Source organism: Phoca vitulina, unplaced genomic scaffold, assembly GCF_004348235.1.
Source record: "Phoca vitulina isolate PV1807 unplaced genomic scaffold, GSC_HSeal_1.0 scaffold4, whole genome shotgun sequence".
Taxonomy (NCBI): Eukaryota; Metazoa; Chordata; class Mammalia; order Carnivora; family Phocidae; genus Phoca; species Phoca vitulina.
In genome coordinates, this window is record NW_022589707.1 from 78511972 (window position 1) to 78527415 (window position 15444).

The window sequence follows — 15444 nt, forward strand, 5'->3', positions numbered from 1 at the left end:
TCCCAAAAAGCAAATATTTCATTGTAACATTTTAGAATTAAATGTTACCATTTAAAATGCCTGAAGATACATTTACTTAGATTTCTTTATCAAAATATATTAATAACATTTCATTTTAACAACAGAAAATAATGAAAGTCATAGTTGGCATAATACTTATAAGACTTGATGTTTTCACCTAATATAATTGTAGGTACATTTTTCCATTCCATCTTTCCCTCCCCCACAGGAAATGATTCCATGCCAAATCCCTTAAATTCCTCTTTTGAAGTTTAAAATTAATTCCCATGGTTGCTCTTCTATAATCCCCCATCTTTTAAAAAAATGCAAAATATGCTTATACTTTTTGAGAAATCAGATGAAATCCCAAATATCCTATATGAGTATGTGCTATGCTTTTAAAAAGTAAGCCCACACGCTCATTCTCAAAAGCTCATTCATCAAGGAGTCTAATTCTGTAATTAATACGAACAAGGTAACAATTTGCTTTAAGTGTCCACTCATAATGTCAAATCAATGTTAAATTATAAAGAACTTCTATGGAAATACATAAGACACACACACTGATTCTAAATGAAATTCATTATGAGCAGCTCTATTATACTGAATAGCAAATGAATTCTTAATAATGAGGCACTTGATGTGTTATCCAGAACTGGGGTTGACAAGAAAGCCACTTAGCTTCACTTTCTAATAATATTACAGCAAGTAACTGATACAGCGCATATATTTTTCAATTTGGAAGGAAAACTTGAAAGAAAATTATGTTTTACCAAACCTTTTTAATACAGCCTGTTTCCTTCACAGACTTGTCAAAGGTTCTGTTCTCTTTTATAAGCTCATCTTGCCCTCACCATCAGAAGTCCATAACAACAGATGCTAGAATAATTAAAAACCTATCACTATAGACTCTTCCATCACATCACAGACTAGGAAAATGAAGGCGGTTTATGGGTGTCCTTGTCTCACTTTATCCACCCCTTTGTGGTTGATGTGTAGGCTTTAATGTGCATCCTTGCACCTCTCCTCCGGCAGGAAGCCTGTCTCTGGGGATCACTTGCAGAAAATAGGACACTGAGTCCATAATTAAAGTAATCTCTTTCCAGGCAGATGCTGCAGTTGGTTCTGTTATCACATATTACAAAAGGCATCTTGAGGGTTATAAAATGTGCAGCAAATAGCTTTGGAGATGAGAAACAGCAATTTTTCATCTAATTTTGATCCATAGACATGTAAGCACTGTATTGCTACTTTTTGGTTTCGAGCCAAATAACTATTATGGTGTTAAGATGAGCCGGGCAGTAACCAAAATTAAAGAATACTTTAGCTTTTATCCTCAAAGTGAGAAAAGCTCTTTTGTAACCATCTTTGCACTTAGCAAATAAGGATGCCATCTCAAATATGAGCATTAATGCCTGCAGGCGGATTTAGAAGAAAGGCTTATGTAGCTTAGCTTTACAGCCTTACTTTCAATATATTTGCTTAAGTTAAAACCAGAGGTTGATTAAGGGACCTACCATCTTGGCTCCTTTGCAACCACAGCGAACATTTTTAATTAGAAGCATTTCTACTGTTTATCATTTGTATAATATTTTTGGACATTGCTCTTTTGAAATATATGTCAGCCCAGATAACTAATAAGCTCATATTATTCCTAATCCCTTCTCTAAATACTAATAGTGGGAACAAATGGAGAACATTTGACAAACACAAGTCCAGCTTAGGACTTGTCAATGTGGGTAGCCAAACCTGACCTCAATATTGTGAAGTGCTAAAATGGAAGTGGAAATAATTTTAATATTTATTTCTCAGTGCTATTAAATAAGACAACTTTTGAAAATGCAGTGATGTAATGTTAAAAAGGTTACCTTAAAATTCCAGAAAATATGTGGTTTAAATTTATTTCCTCAAACTGCATTTATTTAAAAAAATTTTAACAGCAAAGTTTTACATGAACTTGAGCCTTTCAATTAAAAAAATACTATCGATAATATTAAACTTTATATTTTATGTTAGTCTAAATAACATTCAAAAACAGGAGATACCTTATTTAGCTTAATTAACAATAGAAATATTGTATTCCACATGTTTAAGATGTCAGAATTATTATTTAGAAGGATTTACATATCACTTGAATTATTAGAGAAAAATTAATTGCAAATCAGAATTTTAAGTTATTGATAAAGTTTTGTTAAATGACCAAATTGTTATTTCCAGAATGCCTAAAATGTTATAATATAAAGCCAGCCATCATCAGTGCAGTATCTGGAGGTTTAAATAGCAGAATATAAGTCCTAATTCTCTAATACAGTCTTCTGGTACATTTGTGCATTCTTGCAATTTTTCATTTATGTATGCATGCATTCATTCATCCATTCAAGAAATAATTTTTTTGAGGTTTAATATATTTTTATTAGCATATAACATATTATTTGTTTCAGGGGTACAGGTAAGAAATAATTTTTAAAGAATTTTTGTCCAAATAATTTTATAATACTATTGCATTTGAAATATTAGAAAATACGTACTCAGTATCTTGTCACCTCAAAGGTAGTTTTCAATTTTGCATTTTTCCTTCAGTTTTACCTATATGAATGTTATTTTGTCCCTAGGAAATTACCCCTAATATTTATCTCTAATATTATTATGTTTTGCTTATTTTGTCTGGAATTAATATAGTGGCACGGACTTCCTTTTTGTTAGAATTTGCCTGGTATATCTTTTCCTGTCTCTTTACTTTCAATGTTTTTGTGCCATTATGTTTAGGTTTGCCTCTTGGAAGAACATTGCTAGATTTTTATAATCACATTTTGAAAGTCAAAGTGTATTAACTGGTTAATTTAATCTGTTCATATTTATTGTAAATATATATATGCAGTTGACCCTTGAACAGCATGGGTTTGAACTGTGCTGGTCCACTTACAGGGGGAATTTTTTTTTTTTTTTTTTTGGTAAATACAATAAAGTGCTGTAAATGTTTTTTCTCTTCCTTAGGATTTTCTTAATGACATTTTCTTTTCTCTGGCTTACTTTATTGTAAGAATGCAGGATTTAATACATATACAAAATATGTGTTAATCAACTGTTTATGTTATCAGTAAGGCTTCTGATCAACAGTAAGCTATTAGTTAAGTTCCGGGGGAATCAAAAGTTATATGCAGATTTCAATCATGCAGGGGGTTGGTGCTTTGTTTGAGGGTCAACTATATACTTACTTATCAGTTAGGCATGAAAATTTATGTATCATGTGTTGTTTGAAGGTCAACTATATACTTATTTATCAGTTAGGCATGAAAATTTATATATCATGTGTTGTTTGAGGGTCAACTATATATACTTATTTATCTTACATTTTATACTTCTATGCTTTTGAAGGTAACCTTTTTTCCTTTCTTTGGAGGGATTAAGTTTTCTTTCATCTTTTCCCCAATACTTCCCCTGTTTTGGAAGTTATACTTCTATTTCAGTTCTACACATTTATGTTTTTAACTACGTCTATAACTTTCTTTCAGAATAATTTGAGGACCTTAGAAAACTTTAATACTGACTTCTCTCCTTCCTCCAATTCACACTCATGTTGCTTAGTATTTCAGTTATTCTTTGCCTTTAAATTCTATCTGAAAATAGTTATTGGTGTATATTTTGTATATAAATTTATTTACATAACCAAAGCTTATTTGGAATCTCTAACACACTTGCTAATTATTATTAACTCTTGTATCACAATATTAAAGCACATCTTTTAAAAGCTTGCTTTAAAAATCGTCTGTTTCTGTGTGTGGTAAAAATATCAAGTCTCTTTTTTTTAATGTCTTTATTTTGTTTTTCATGCCTAACTGATAATTTATCTAGGTACAGAATTCTAGGTTGACGATGCATTTCCTCCACGACTTTGCAGATACTGTTCCATTGTCTCCTGACATCCCTTGTTGCTGATGAGAAAGCCACTACCAGACTAAAATGACAGGAAATCTACATTTTGTCTTTGGTTGCCTCTGAGATTTTTCTCTTTGATGCTCTGAAGGTTCACCATGATCTGATTCAATGCTAACTTTATTTATGTTGCTTAGATAGAAAAGACTCACGTCTTCCTTAGTTCTAGAAAATTCCCCACCATTATCTCTTCAAATAGGTCTGTCTTCATTCTTTCTATTCTCTCCTTCTAAAACTTCCATTAGATGTTACTTTTTTTTTTTTTAAAGATTTTATTTATTTATTGGACAGAGAGAGAGCGAGCACACAAGCAGGGGAGCAGCAGAGGGAGAAGCAGACTCCCAGCTGAGCAAGGAGCCCAACTCAGGGCCCGATCCCAGGACCCCGGGATCATGACCTGAGCCAAAGGCAGATGCTTAACCGACTGAGCCACCCAGGTGCCCCTAGATGTTACTTTCTTAACTTGATGTTCTATACCAGGTTAATAAGGTAAAGTGAAGTCAGACTCCTCACACAGAGAATTTTAGTTTCTCGTAAGTGGCTTACTTTACCAAAAGTCTCAGTCTGATGACAAGCTTTGCTGTTTTCCCAGGCAGAGCTGGATGATACTTGAGGCTCCAGGCTTCAGGCAGCGGGCCCAGCGCCTGCTCCCTCTCCTTCCCTCTCTCCTGCTGTCTTCGAAAAGGCTCTCAGCGGTGGCTCCAGATCCCACTGAGGTTAAAACTCCAGGCCTAGGACCTAAATCCAGGTTTAAAATACCCATAGACCCGCATGATATCCGCTCCAACTTCCTGATCCAGTCTCCATACCTCCCCTTTCTTCTGGCACCTTGTGTCTTCACTTTCTTTCCAACAGTTTTATATGTATTTTAAATGCTTACTCATTTATCTAAAGTTTCTATGTGATTTTAATAGAAGGAGCTCCTGCCATGAGAGCTCAGTCTTCCACAATGCCAGAAATCCTCTACAAACATAATTTTAATGTGTTTGAAATAGTAGAAATGCATTTTTTTATGTTTTTGTCACTTAATACTCCAAACATCTCTCAAGTTGCGACACTATCTTTACAATTACTATTTTAACAGTGACAGAGAGCAGTAATATAAGATAGCAGCTAAAAGGACATGTTTTGGATGAAAACAGACCTATTTCTGTGAGCTCTTCAAGCTCTTTCTTCAGTAATAGTGATACTAGGAAGGTACAGGATCTGAATAGGCTGCCTGGGATACAGGTGCTCATGAAATGGAAATTGGTATTTTTACTACCATCATCATCATCATCATCACCATCAAATGCTATTCCAAACCTCATTATTGCTTATTTTCATATTAATGATTAGCATTCTAGACATGCTCATTTTAAATCTTAGGTACACGGTGGTAAATTGTCATAGGGTAAGGGAATATTTGAGAAGGCCCTGAACTTAAAACACTGCGGCAGAGGATGGGGGGGACAGGCAGGGTGAGACCCAAGGGTGGGGTCAGGGAGAAGAACAGTGCCTTAGCCCAGAGCAGCCAAAGAGTGGTACTAAGTCCTGAGCACTATATGAAAAGGTAACCAGAGGGGATCCCCACTTGTCACACTTGGCCTACATAGAGTTAAGGTCCCCATAAAGTTAAGGTCCATAGAAATTTCTGCTTTAGCAAACAAAATTAAAATGAACAGTTAGGTAGGGACACCTGGGTGGCTCAGTGGGTTAAGTGTCTGCCTTCGGCTCGGGTCATGATCCCAGGTTCCTGGGATCGAGTCCCGCATCGGGCTCCTTGCTCAGCAGGGAGCCTGCTTCTCCCTCTGCCTGCCGCTCCCCCTGCTTGTGCTCTCTCTCCCTCTCTCTCTCTGACAAATAAATAAAATCTTTAAAAAAAAATGAACAGTTAGGTAACCAGTTTTCTACGAAAAAAATTGCCCTGCTTGGCCAGGTTAGCAGTTATAATGTTTTAAGTTCACAGGGCCATTGCAAAATCTTAGCTTTACGTTCCTCCTTCTGTATGTCCTTTGAAGTACATGGTTATATTCTGTAAATGTTAAGGTAACATAAGAGGAAAAGATAATTAATTAGATTTTCTCAGGGCTACACATTAGAACTTTCTGTAATGATGGAAATGTTCCAGATCTGTGCTGTTCAATATAATAGTCACTAGACATATGTGGTTCCTGAACTTGAAATGCGGCTAGTGTAACTAAGGAACTGAACTATTTATTTTATTTGACTTTAGCTTAAATTTAAATAGCCACATGTAAAAATAAATAAATAAATAGCCACATGTGCCTTGTAGCTAGTGTATTAGAAAGTATAGTTCTAAACAAATTCTAGAATATATGCGTGTGTTTGTATATATATGCATATATATGAATATACATCTATGTCTGTATGTAAATATATACATAAATATAAACATATACATGCATACGGACATAATCTCAGAGGTATTGCAGGTTTGGTTCCAGACCATGGCAATAAAGCAAATATCACAATAAAATGAGTCAACGAATTTTTTGGTTTTCCAGTGCATATAAAAGGTATGTGTTTACATTATAGTGTAGTCTTTTAAGTGCACAATAGCATTGTGCCTTTAAAAAAGTACATACCTTAATTTAAAAATACTTTATTGCCAAAAAGTGCTAACCATCACCTGAGCTCTCAGCGAGTCATGATCACTGACCACGGATCATCATAACAAATACGATAATAATGAAAAAATTTGAAATATTACAAGAATTACAAAACATGACACAGAGGCATGAAGTGAGCAAATGCTGTTGGAAAAATGACACTGGCAGACTTGTTCGATTCAGGGTTGCCACAAACCTTCAATTTGTAAAAGTCACAGTATCTGTTAATTGCACTAAAGTGACACACAATAAAGCGAGGTATGTCTGTATGTATATCCAAGTAAGTCACAGTGGACAAGATAAGTTCTTTAAAAAATTCTTATCTGGAAGAAGCAATCAAAAATCTACTTCATGTTTGTAATCATGCCTTAATATTCAGAGATTAAAAAAAAAGTAGAGCTAAATAAAATCTGGCTGCTAGTATATATTATCCAAGTCACTGTATTGGCAAACCATGGAGTTGTTGCTGCCATGAGAAAAATTTATTCACCTGGTTCTCAGACATCTTTGTCATCACTATTTTTGACTGCGTAGGCAATTTGAAAAAAAATAATAATTTCTCACATAAGGCCTCTAAAACTGGTTTCATCAATTCTATTAATAAAGAAATAACCCAAATCTCTGCCCATATCTCATTTAGGAGATTTCTATTAGATACAGAGAAGTGCTAAGAATTGTAATACATAAAGCTTTTAGATTTACCGACTTTGGTGTTTTTTGCTTTCACAAATGATCCATGTGATTTCAAGTAATAAGTGCCAAGTGGAGTAGTAATCCCATCTAAACCACAAGGCCTCATAATAAAGAGCATCTTGTGGTTTCCAAACCTCAGTCCACTTACTTAAGTACCCTTCGCAAGTTATGATTCCATTACATGAAAGGGAAGGGAAGAATAAAAGGATGGGTTTGCTATAAGCTTGCTTTTTTGTTTGTTTTGTTTTTGCTTCTAGAATTAACATTAGGAAAAACTGGTATTTCTACCTAAAAGAAAAAAAAAAGCAGAGATTTAAAAAAGAACAAATTCACTAATACAACTATTTGCTGTGGGATAGACTTCACAGATGCAGGTCCATCTTTGGACCCTAAACATATTTCATTACTGAAATAGAAAAATTTTCTCACTATAAAGCAGTTCTACTTCTCGGATGGTCTTATGATTCTGATGAAAAGAAAACTGTCCTATGAAACTCCAGTAAATTGCCCTAACAGAACCTGTGTTTTTTACACTGTGGCTTCTTGGAAGAAGGAGGTGATGAGAAGGAAGAAGACAGGTAATACAAAGGGGTTGGTATTGCCTTTTGAATATCTGTTAAATTTTTAAAAATACGTTGTATAATTAATATAAAAAATAATTTCTTTAGACCTTCCTGGAGATAAATGGACATATTTTATCTCAACATTTTATCACACTCCCTAAAATTAAAAATTAAATCCCCAGGCAGCATCTTGACCTCATTTGCCAAAAAGTTGATAAATAAGAACACACATTAGACCCTGAACTTAGACTGTGTCTCCTTGTCCGAACCTAACTGGCTACTTAACTTTGATGAAAAACAGGGGCCTACAGGGAGTGAGAACCATCAGGGTCCTAGCCATTCACTTTTAAGGGCAGAAAATATTTTTTTTTATCCTGTCATTCAAAGGTACATTTTTGAGCAGCACCGAAATAATTGTCTCGGGTTGGGAAATGTCTGTTTAAAAAAAGAAAACTAGACCATCAGAAAAAAATGTGAGTTAAGAGACAGATAAAATTCCTCCTATGGAAAACAGCATATCTGGTTTTATCGAACAGTGTGGATACAAACATGTTAGCCTTCCATGACAAGGGATTTATTTTTGCAGTAAGCTACGTAAACCTAGAAAGTAAAATAACATTTGTATGTATCAACTGTTGGCATCCTTATCTGTAGGTATGAATGCACTCCCAATAAATGCACCCATGGGAGCGTCCCTGATCTCATTTCAAATGTTTAAATAACAAGGCAAATACATCTGTGATGCTTCCTTCTGATGGATGGAAATAAATGGGCAACCATACTATCTTTCCTGAGGAATCCTCCAGACACAGTGGAATGGCTCTCATCAAAAATTAAAGGCTTCTGAGATATACTCAAGGCAGCACCTCAAATCTGTGCATCTGTATGATTTTCAGCCTGTCTGGTATTCAGAAACTGCTGCTGTCTTCAATTTTCTAAATGATGTGGTTTTTTTTTTTGTCTTCTTGTTTAGTATACTTTTAAAAAATTAGTCTTCTAGGAGAATCTTCCTTTAAAATGTCAAATGTTCAGATACAGTCCACCTGTGTACCTCTTTGCTGGCCTGAGTTCACTCTTTGTTGTGGCTTCAGTATCTTAAATAGAACACCGCTTGTTTCACATCAGTTCCTAGTTTTGAGGGATTTGACTTACGGTTAAATTGTCACTAATTTGGGCACAGATCTGATCTTTTCTGCTCCCTTTGAATTCCAATATTATGTTAGCATCTCTGTCCAAGCCATTAAACTTAAATCTAATAGTGATAAGTTTTGTCTTTAATACACACATTCCCTCCCTAATGGAATCCTTTCGTGATAAGGGATAGGATATAATCACCGTCCAAAGAATGAACCTGCATCATACTATATCAAGATAAAACTCATGTTTGACATATAAACCTAATGTTCTCCACATTTCAGAAATTTAAATAGGTGCCTCTTGTATTTGTAAAAGAGCCTAATATAGTGTTTTATTTTTTTTATTATTTTTTAAGTTTTATTTATTTAAGTAATCTCTACACCCAACATGGGGCTCAAACTCATGACCCCGAGATCAAGAGTCACATACTTTTCTGACTGAGCCAGCCAGGTGCCCCTATACTGTTCTGAACATAGCAAATGCTCACAGATATTCCTTTTTCCCCTTCATGCCTTCATTGAGTTATCCAGATATTAGTTTTCAACGTCTGATTTGTCATCAGTTTCCCTGTGTTTGCTCACTTTATGTAACGTTTTTGAAAGATTTGAAAACTTTCAGTAAATATTTTGGCACTAAAAAATTTTAAATAAATAAACAGATGCCTCTTGATGTTTGAATGAGTTAGATAATATTACTACATCTCATCTAGAGATAGATTTCAAAATGAGGATAGGAAACCCACATTGGTCACTTAAAAAATCTGAGAGATGCTGATACCAACTACCAACTCCATATAATTTTCATTGTATCACTGCCGTGATGTTTTGCCATAATGAAATAGCCAAGAGATCATTTCAGAGGCAACTACAGTGAAGAGCAAAAACCACACGCTTGAAACTGGACTGCCTTCTGAATCCAGGCTGTGTTGACCATTAGGTGAGTGATATCAGGCAAATTATTTAACATTTCTGTACTTCAGTTTCCTCATCTGCAAACTGAGGTAAGAACAGCACCTACTTGGGCGCCTGGGTGGCTCAGTCTGTTAAGCGTCTGCCTTCGGCTCAGGTCATGATCCCAGGGTCCTGGGATCGAGTCCCGCATGGGGCTCCTTGCTCGGCGGGGAGCCTGCTTCTCCCTCTGCCTGCCACTCCCCCTGCTTGTTCTCTCTCTCCCTCTCTCTCTCTGACAAATAAATAAATAAAATCTTAAAAAAATAAATATTTAAAAAAAATAATAAAAAAAATAAACTTGAGGCTTGCTAGTCACTTAAGACTAATCAAATATAAAAGTAAAGACAAACCATACTGATGTAAGATCTGAATATTTAGCAGTTCTCTGAGTGAAATTATCACTTAAAATGTAAATGATATCTGGGGCGCCTGAATGGTTCAGTCGGTTAAGTATCTGACTCTTGAATTCGGCTCAGGTCATGATCTCAGGGGTGTGGGATTGAACCCAAGTCGGGCTCCACACTGAGTGTGGAGTCTGCTTGTCTCCCTCTCCCTCTGCTCACTCTCTCTGTCTCTCAAATAAATAAATAAATCTTTTTAAAAAATGTCAATGATAGCAACAGGTGTCATAAAGTATTGATAAAATAATTTTAGTTACTGATCCACTGAATACATCTATACCAGAGCAGCCAATAACTTTATCCTCAGGACAGCCTCTCTTCCGTGTCTCTTACTCCATTATTTTTAACAAGAAAGGCTGTAAACCGTTGGCCCAAATGACTATGTGGCTAAGTGGTTTATCAATGAAACCTGGTTTAGTCAGATAGTGTGCCACTTACTTTTCTCTAGGAAAAACATGCACAGTGCATTATACAATTGTCTTGGATTTTAGTTCAAATGTTCCATAATTCTTACTATGGGTTGTTTTTTTTTTAAAGAATTTTAAATAGAAAACTGGGTTTTAAAATCGCAGAGTGTGCATCATACATTTGCTGTGCTAATACCAGATTATAAAAATTGGGTGCAGTGTCAGTTTAAGTGCCAGCTTCATTGAGACCAGGCACATGGTAAATGATAAATATTAGTTGCTTGGTTTTCTTCAAATCCAAGATGCCATCAGTTGTAAGACATTAAAAAATAAAATTAGGTCTGGCAATTATAATTGTAAGATGCCATCAAAGGTAAGATGAACTCTACTTCAGAGTTTCCAAAATGTAAAATATCTGTATCTTGAGGTCAATGAAAGATGATATCATTATTAGTTATTAAGAAATATTTATTGAGGGCCTTCTATTGTCTGTAGTTTGAGCATTGGGATTTCTTAGGTATATAATGGGACTATACATAGTCCCTGACCTTGGGGGATTTAAAGACCAGGTAAGGAGCACCTAGATGGCTCAGTCGATTAAGTATCTGACTCTTGATTTTGGCGCAAGTCATGATCTCAGGGTCATGAGATGGAGCCCAATGTTGGGCTCCACACTGGAGCCTGCTTAAGATTCTCTCTCTCTCCCTCTCCCTCTGCCCTTCTCCTGCCGCTCTCTCTCAATAAATAAATTAATTAAATTAAAAAATAAAAAAATAAAGTCCAGTTAAAAAAAGAAAACACATGTGAAAAATTAACTCGAATAAGTATACAGCAAGTCACAGCCTTTGAACCATATGGAGCACATGTTCACTCACAATGTGAAAAAGTTACATAAAATATATTACAAAAGCATATAAGCATGGCTAAAATTTAATTTCTAAAAAGTAATTCTTCCTCCCCTAAAAAATGATAGTTTTGGGGCGTGTGGGTGGCTCAGTTGGTTGGGTAACCGACTCTTGATTTCAGTTCAGGTCATGATCTCAGTGTTACGAGATCGGGCCCCACACTGGGCTCTGTGCTGGGCATGGAGCCTGCTTGGGATTCTCTCTCTCTCTCTATCCCTCCCCATCTCCCTCTCCAAAAAAAAGAAAAAAAAAAAAGAAAAAGAAAAAAAATAACAGCTTTAATTTTGGGGATTAGTCAGAAAAGAGAGAATTATGGTATATTTACATTCAAATGCCATAGGCTTTGTGTTATTTTATTTTTGTTTAATATTCAAAGTTAATGTTGAACATTAACCATCTCCTTCAAGTATTGCTGGGCACATACTAATTACAAATACTAACTCTTATATAGAGCTCTACTGAACACATCGTAAATACTGGAGAAAGAAACAAAGGCAAGGAATTGCAAGACTTGGTTCAGAAAATTTCAAATAAATTGCTTCTGTGGCCCATGTTCAATCTTCAGTCTTCCTGGACTCTCTCACAAACTAATTAGGAAAAGAGATCAACAAAAGCATCCTGCCCAAAAGTAACATTCAATACAGTCATGGCTTATAATAAGCGAAGAATTAACTGCTTATTAAGAATGCTAAGGGGCGCCTGGGTGGCTCAGTGAGTTAAGCATCTGCCTTCTGCTCAGGTCATTATCTTAGGGTCCTGGGATTGAGCCCGCTTAGGGCTCCCTGCTCAGCAGGGAGTCTGCTTCTCCCTCCCCCCACTTCTCGTGCTCTCTCTCAAAACAGATAAATTAAATCTTAAAAAAAGAAAAAAGAATGTTAAAAAGTACAAACTGCATCATCAAAATGTCATTGGGAAATATGGGTGAGGGCATATGAATTTCTTTGCAGTCGGTAACTATTACTTCTGACCAGACAGTATTTTTCTAAGAAAACATTGTTTGGGTTAAGACTTAAAATACCTAAGTTATGGGGTGCCTGGATGGATCAGTGGGTTAAGTGTTTGACTCAGGTCATGATCTTAGGGTCCTGAGATTGAGAATCACGTTATTGGGCTTTGTGCTCAGCAGGGAATCTGCTTCTCTCCCTCTCCCTCTGCCTCTGCCTCTGCCCCTCCCCCTGCTCAGGCGCACATGCACTCTCTCTAAAATAAATAAATAAATCTTTAAAAAAAATACCTAAGTTATTTCTCAGAAGAAAACAGAGTTTGGGACCCTGGGAACAATGAGGCCAGAAGCTACCAAATATCACTTTTATACAGATTCAATTCAAAACTATATCTACTTGGAAATAGGCAGTTGTATGCTGCTAATACAGATTTCCTTTGTGTTCTAGCTTTCAAAAAAGTAATTCTTGTCTTAAATGAAGAAGTTATGCAGGGCAAGAATTTAAATTACCTTTCCCAGTGCCAACATGAATAAGATAGAGCATTCCAAAAGAGAGAGTCAGAGATCACTATTAAACTAAAGGAAAAGACAACACTGAACATCATTTAATTCAAGGGTCATCTTCTGTGATATCTATGTATGAGGTGTTGTACCAACTGTGGGGAGAATCACAAAGAAATAAAAATGTATCCCTGTCCAACCTAATCTAATAGCAAAGGCAAGAAATTAACTCGAATAAGTATACAGTAAAATATAATCAGCATTACAACAGAGTTACAAGCAAAATGCGATCCTACACGTCACTTCTATTGTTGATATCTTGGAGCTTTATAGAAGAGTTGGCATTTTAAACAGGCCTTAAAGAATGAGTAGGACTTTAATAACTGGAGTTGAGGAGAAAAAAGCATTCTGGGCTAAGGGAAAAGCATGGAGAAAGAGAAAGACATGGAATGTTTACGGGGTTGTGGGAAGTCCTGCAATTTGTGCCCCATCAGGACGTGCACACGGGAGATAAAACAGAAGATGATACACAGCAAGACTGGGAAGACTCTTCAAACCCAAGCCAAAGGGCTGGTCCTCAGAAAGGAGGTTTAAAGTATCTGGTTTCCTGTGATCAAGATTGTGCCTTAGGAAGACTAACTAGACGACAATGTCCAGGATAGACTGGAGGAGAAGAGATCACTTAGGAAGCTACTGTAATCACCTTAGCAAAAGGTTCTGGAAGAAAAAGGTTCAAGTATGAAAAACTTTCTGAAGGAGAAATGATAGGATTGAATGTTAATCAGCTGGATAGGATTAATCTGATGTTTGCAGCTTGCGTAACCCAGAGGATAGGCAGAAAATATATAATCGGTGTTGTGGGAGCCATAGGAATCCTTGACCCTGAACTGTATATTATTAAAGGGGAAGGAAAAGTAGTGGTAAATTTTAGACTATGCAGGTTTTATGGGATGTTGTTGTCTGAGCAGAAGGTTCAGAATAGAAAACCATTCAAGATGCCTTCCAGCTCTCTTTTGCCTGACTGCCCATAGAATAGCTGTTTCTGAACTGCCCTTGGCCTTATTCCATTGGCTTACCTCCATTAAATAAATATTGAGTGAGTGTGTACTGAGTGCCAGGGACTGTTCTAGACAGTTGGGGCAAATCAGTTAACAAAACAGAAAAAAATTCTTGCCTTCAAGGAACTTGCATTTCAGTTAGAAGAGACAGACAATAAATAATACACATAATCAAATAAATGAAGTATATTATGTGTTAAAAGTAAAAAATGGTATAAAAAAAGAGAGAAGACTAAGAAGTGTGAGGAGTGGAGATCCTGGGGCAGGGGCAGGGGTAGAGTTTACACTGAGAGATGGAGCAAGTCACAGCCTTTGAACCGTAGCACAATGTTAATATCTAAGGACACTGTTGGAACATTGTTCACCACATTTCCCAGCTTCCTCTTAATGAAGGCATAGGAGAGGGTCATTAAGTTTCTATGGACTCCCTGACTTCCCACCACCATCACTCACCTAACTGATCACATTTCTCTCTTGGCACTAATGGCCAGAAAGCTGAAAGCTAAATTTGTGATCTTCTTCTAAAACATGGATGGAGCCTCATGGCATTTTTTAATATTTGTTTTCATCTTACTTTCCAAACTTTTGTTTTCCTACTGCCTTAATTTCTTTACATACTTTTATCTGATTGTGTATTTTTGTCAGCTAAAATCCAACTCAGATCTCTTGAAGTATAAAGAAATATGCAAAAATATACTGCTCAAGTTATCTTTTTTTTATGATCTTGACCTCTTTTTGACACCAAAATTAGTGGCTTTAATTAAGGTCAAACCTGTTAAAATAATATATTTAAATACTTAGCCTACATCTCATCCCATGAGAGGTATATTTGCCTTCCCTACTGGTCACAGACACTTTGGGTACTTACATGAAATTCACACAGCCGGTGCCAGCAGGTGGAGCGATCCAGACGAAGCTGAGGTTGGTTGTGGGCAGATGACTCACATGAGAGGCCACCACGCTGCACATAAACTGGTTACCAAACTGGTGGTCAGACATGATCCCTGAGAGACAGAAAGAAAGAGAAGTTGTCATAAAAACAACAAAACACGGTCTTTCTTATCATGGCATTAACAATATTTTCTGGACATTTTTCTTGTATGTTAAGATTCATCATGCTGTTTGGCCACCCTGTAAGTTATGCAATTTTCCGTGTCCTGTTGTTAGAAGGATATTAATAACTTAAACATTTTTGTTAAGGGCTAATCTATTAATTTCATTGCTATAGTAGTTGTTTTCCTTTGATTTTGTTGATTGGTCTTTGTCCATCACCAAAGACCACCAGGACCATACCTATAGTATAACGAGGTTGGATTTACTGGAAGTCTTTACAGCAAACGA

General features: G+C 36.1%; 1 protein-coding gene across 2 annotated transcripts in view; it reads right to left on the minus strand.

Moving 5' to 3' along the window:
* Positions 1-15444, minus strand: part of RELN (reelin) — a 496941-nt gene that overhangs the window by 333176 nt on the left and 148321 nt on the right. For both annotated transcript variants that reach the window (XM_032402324.1, XM_032402325.1), the window contains exon 3: positions 14972-15107. In XM_032402324.1, coding sequence (XP_032258215.1) covers positions 14972-15107 — 136 coding nt within the window. The remainder of the gene's footprint in view (positions 1-14971; positions 15108-15444) is intronic.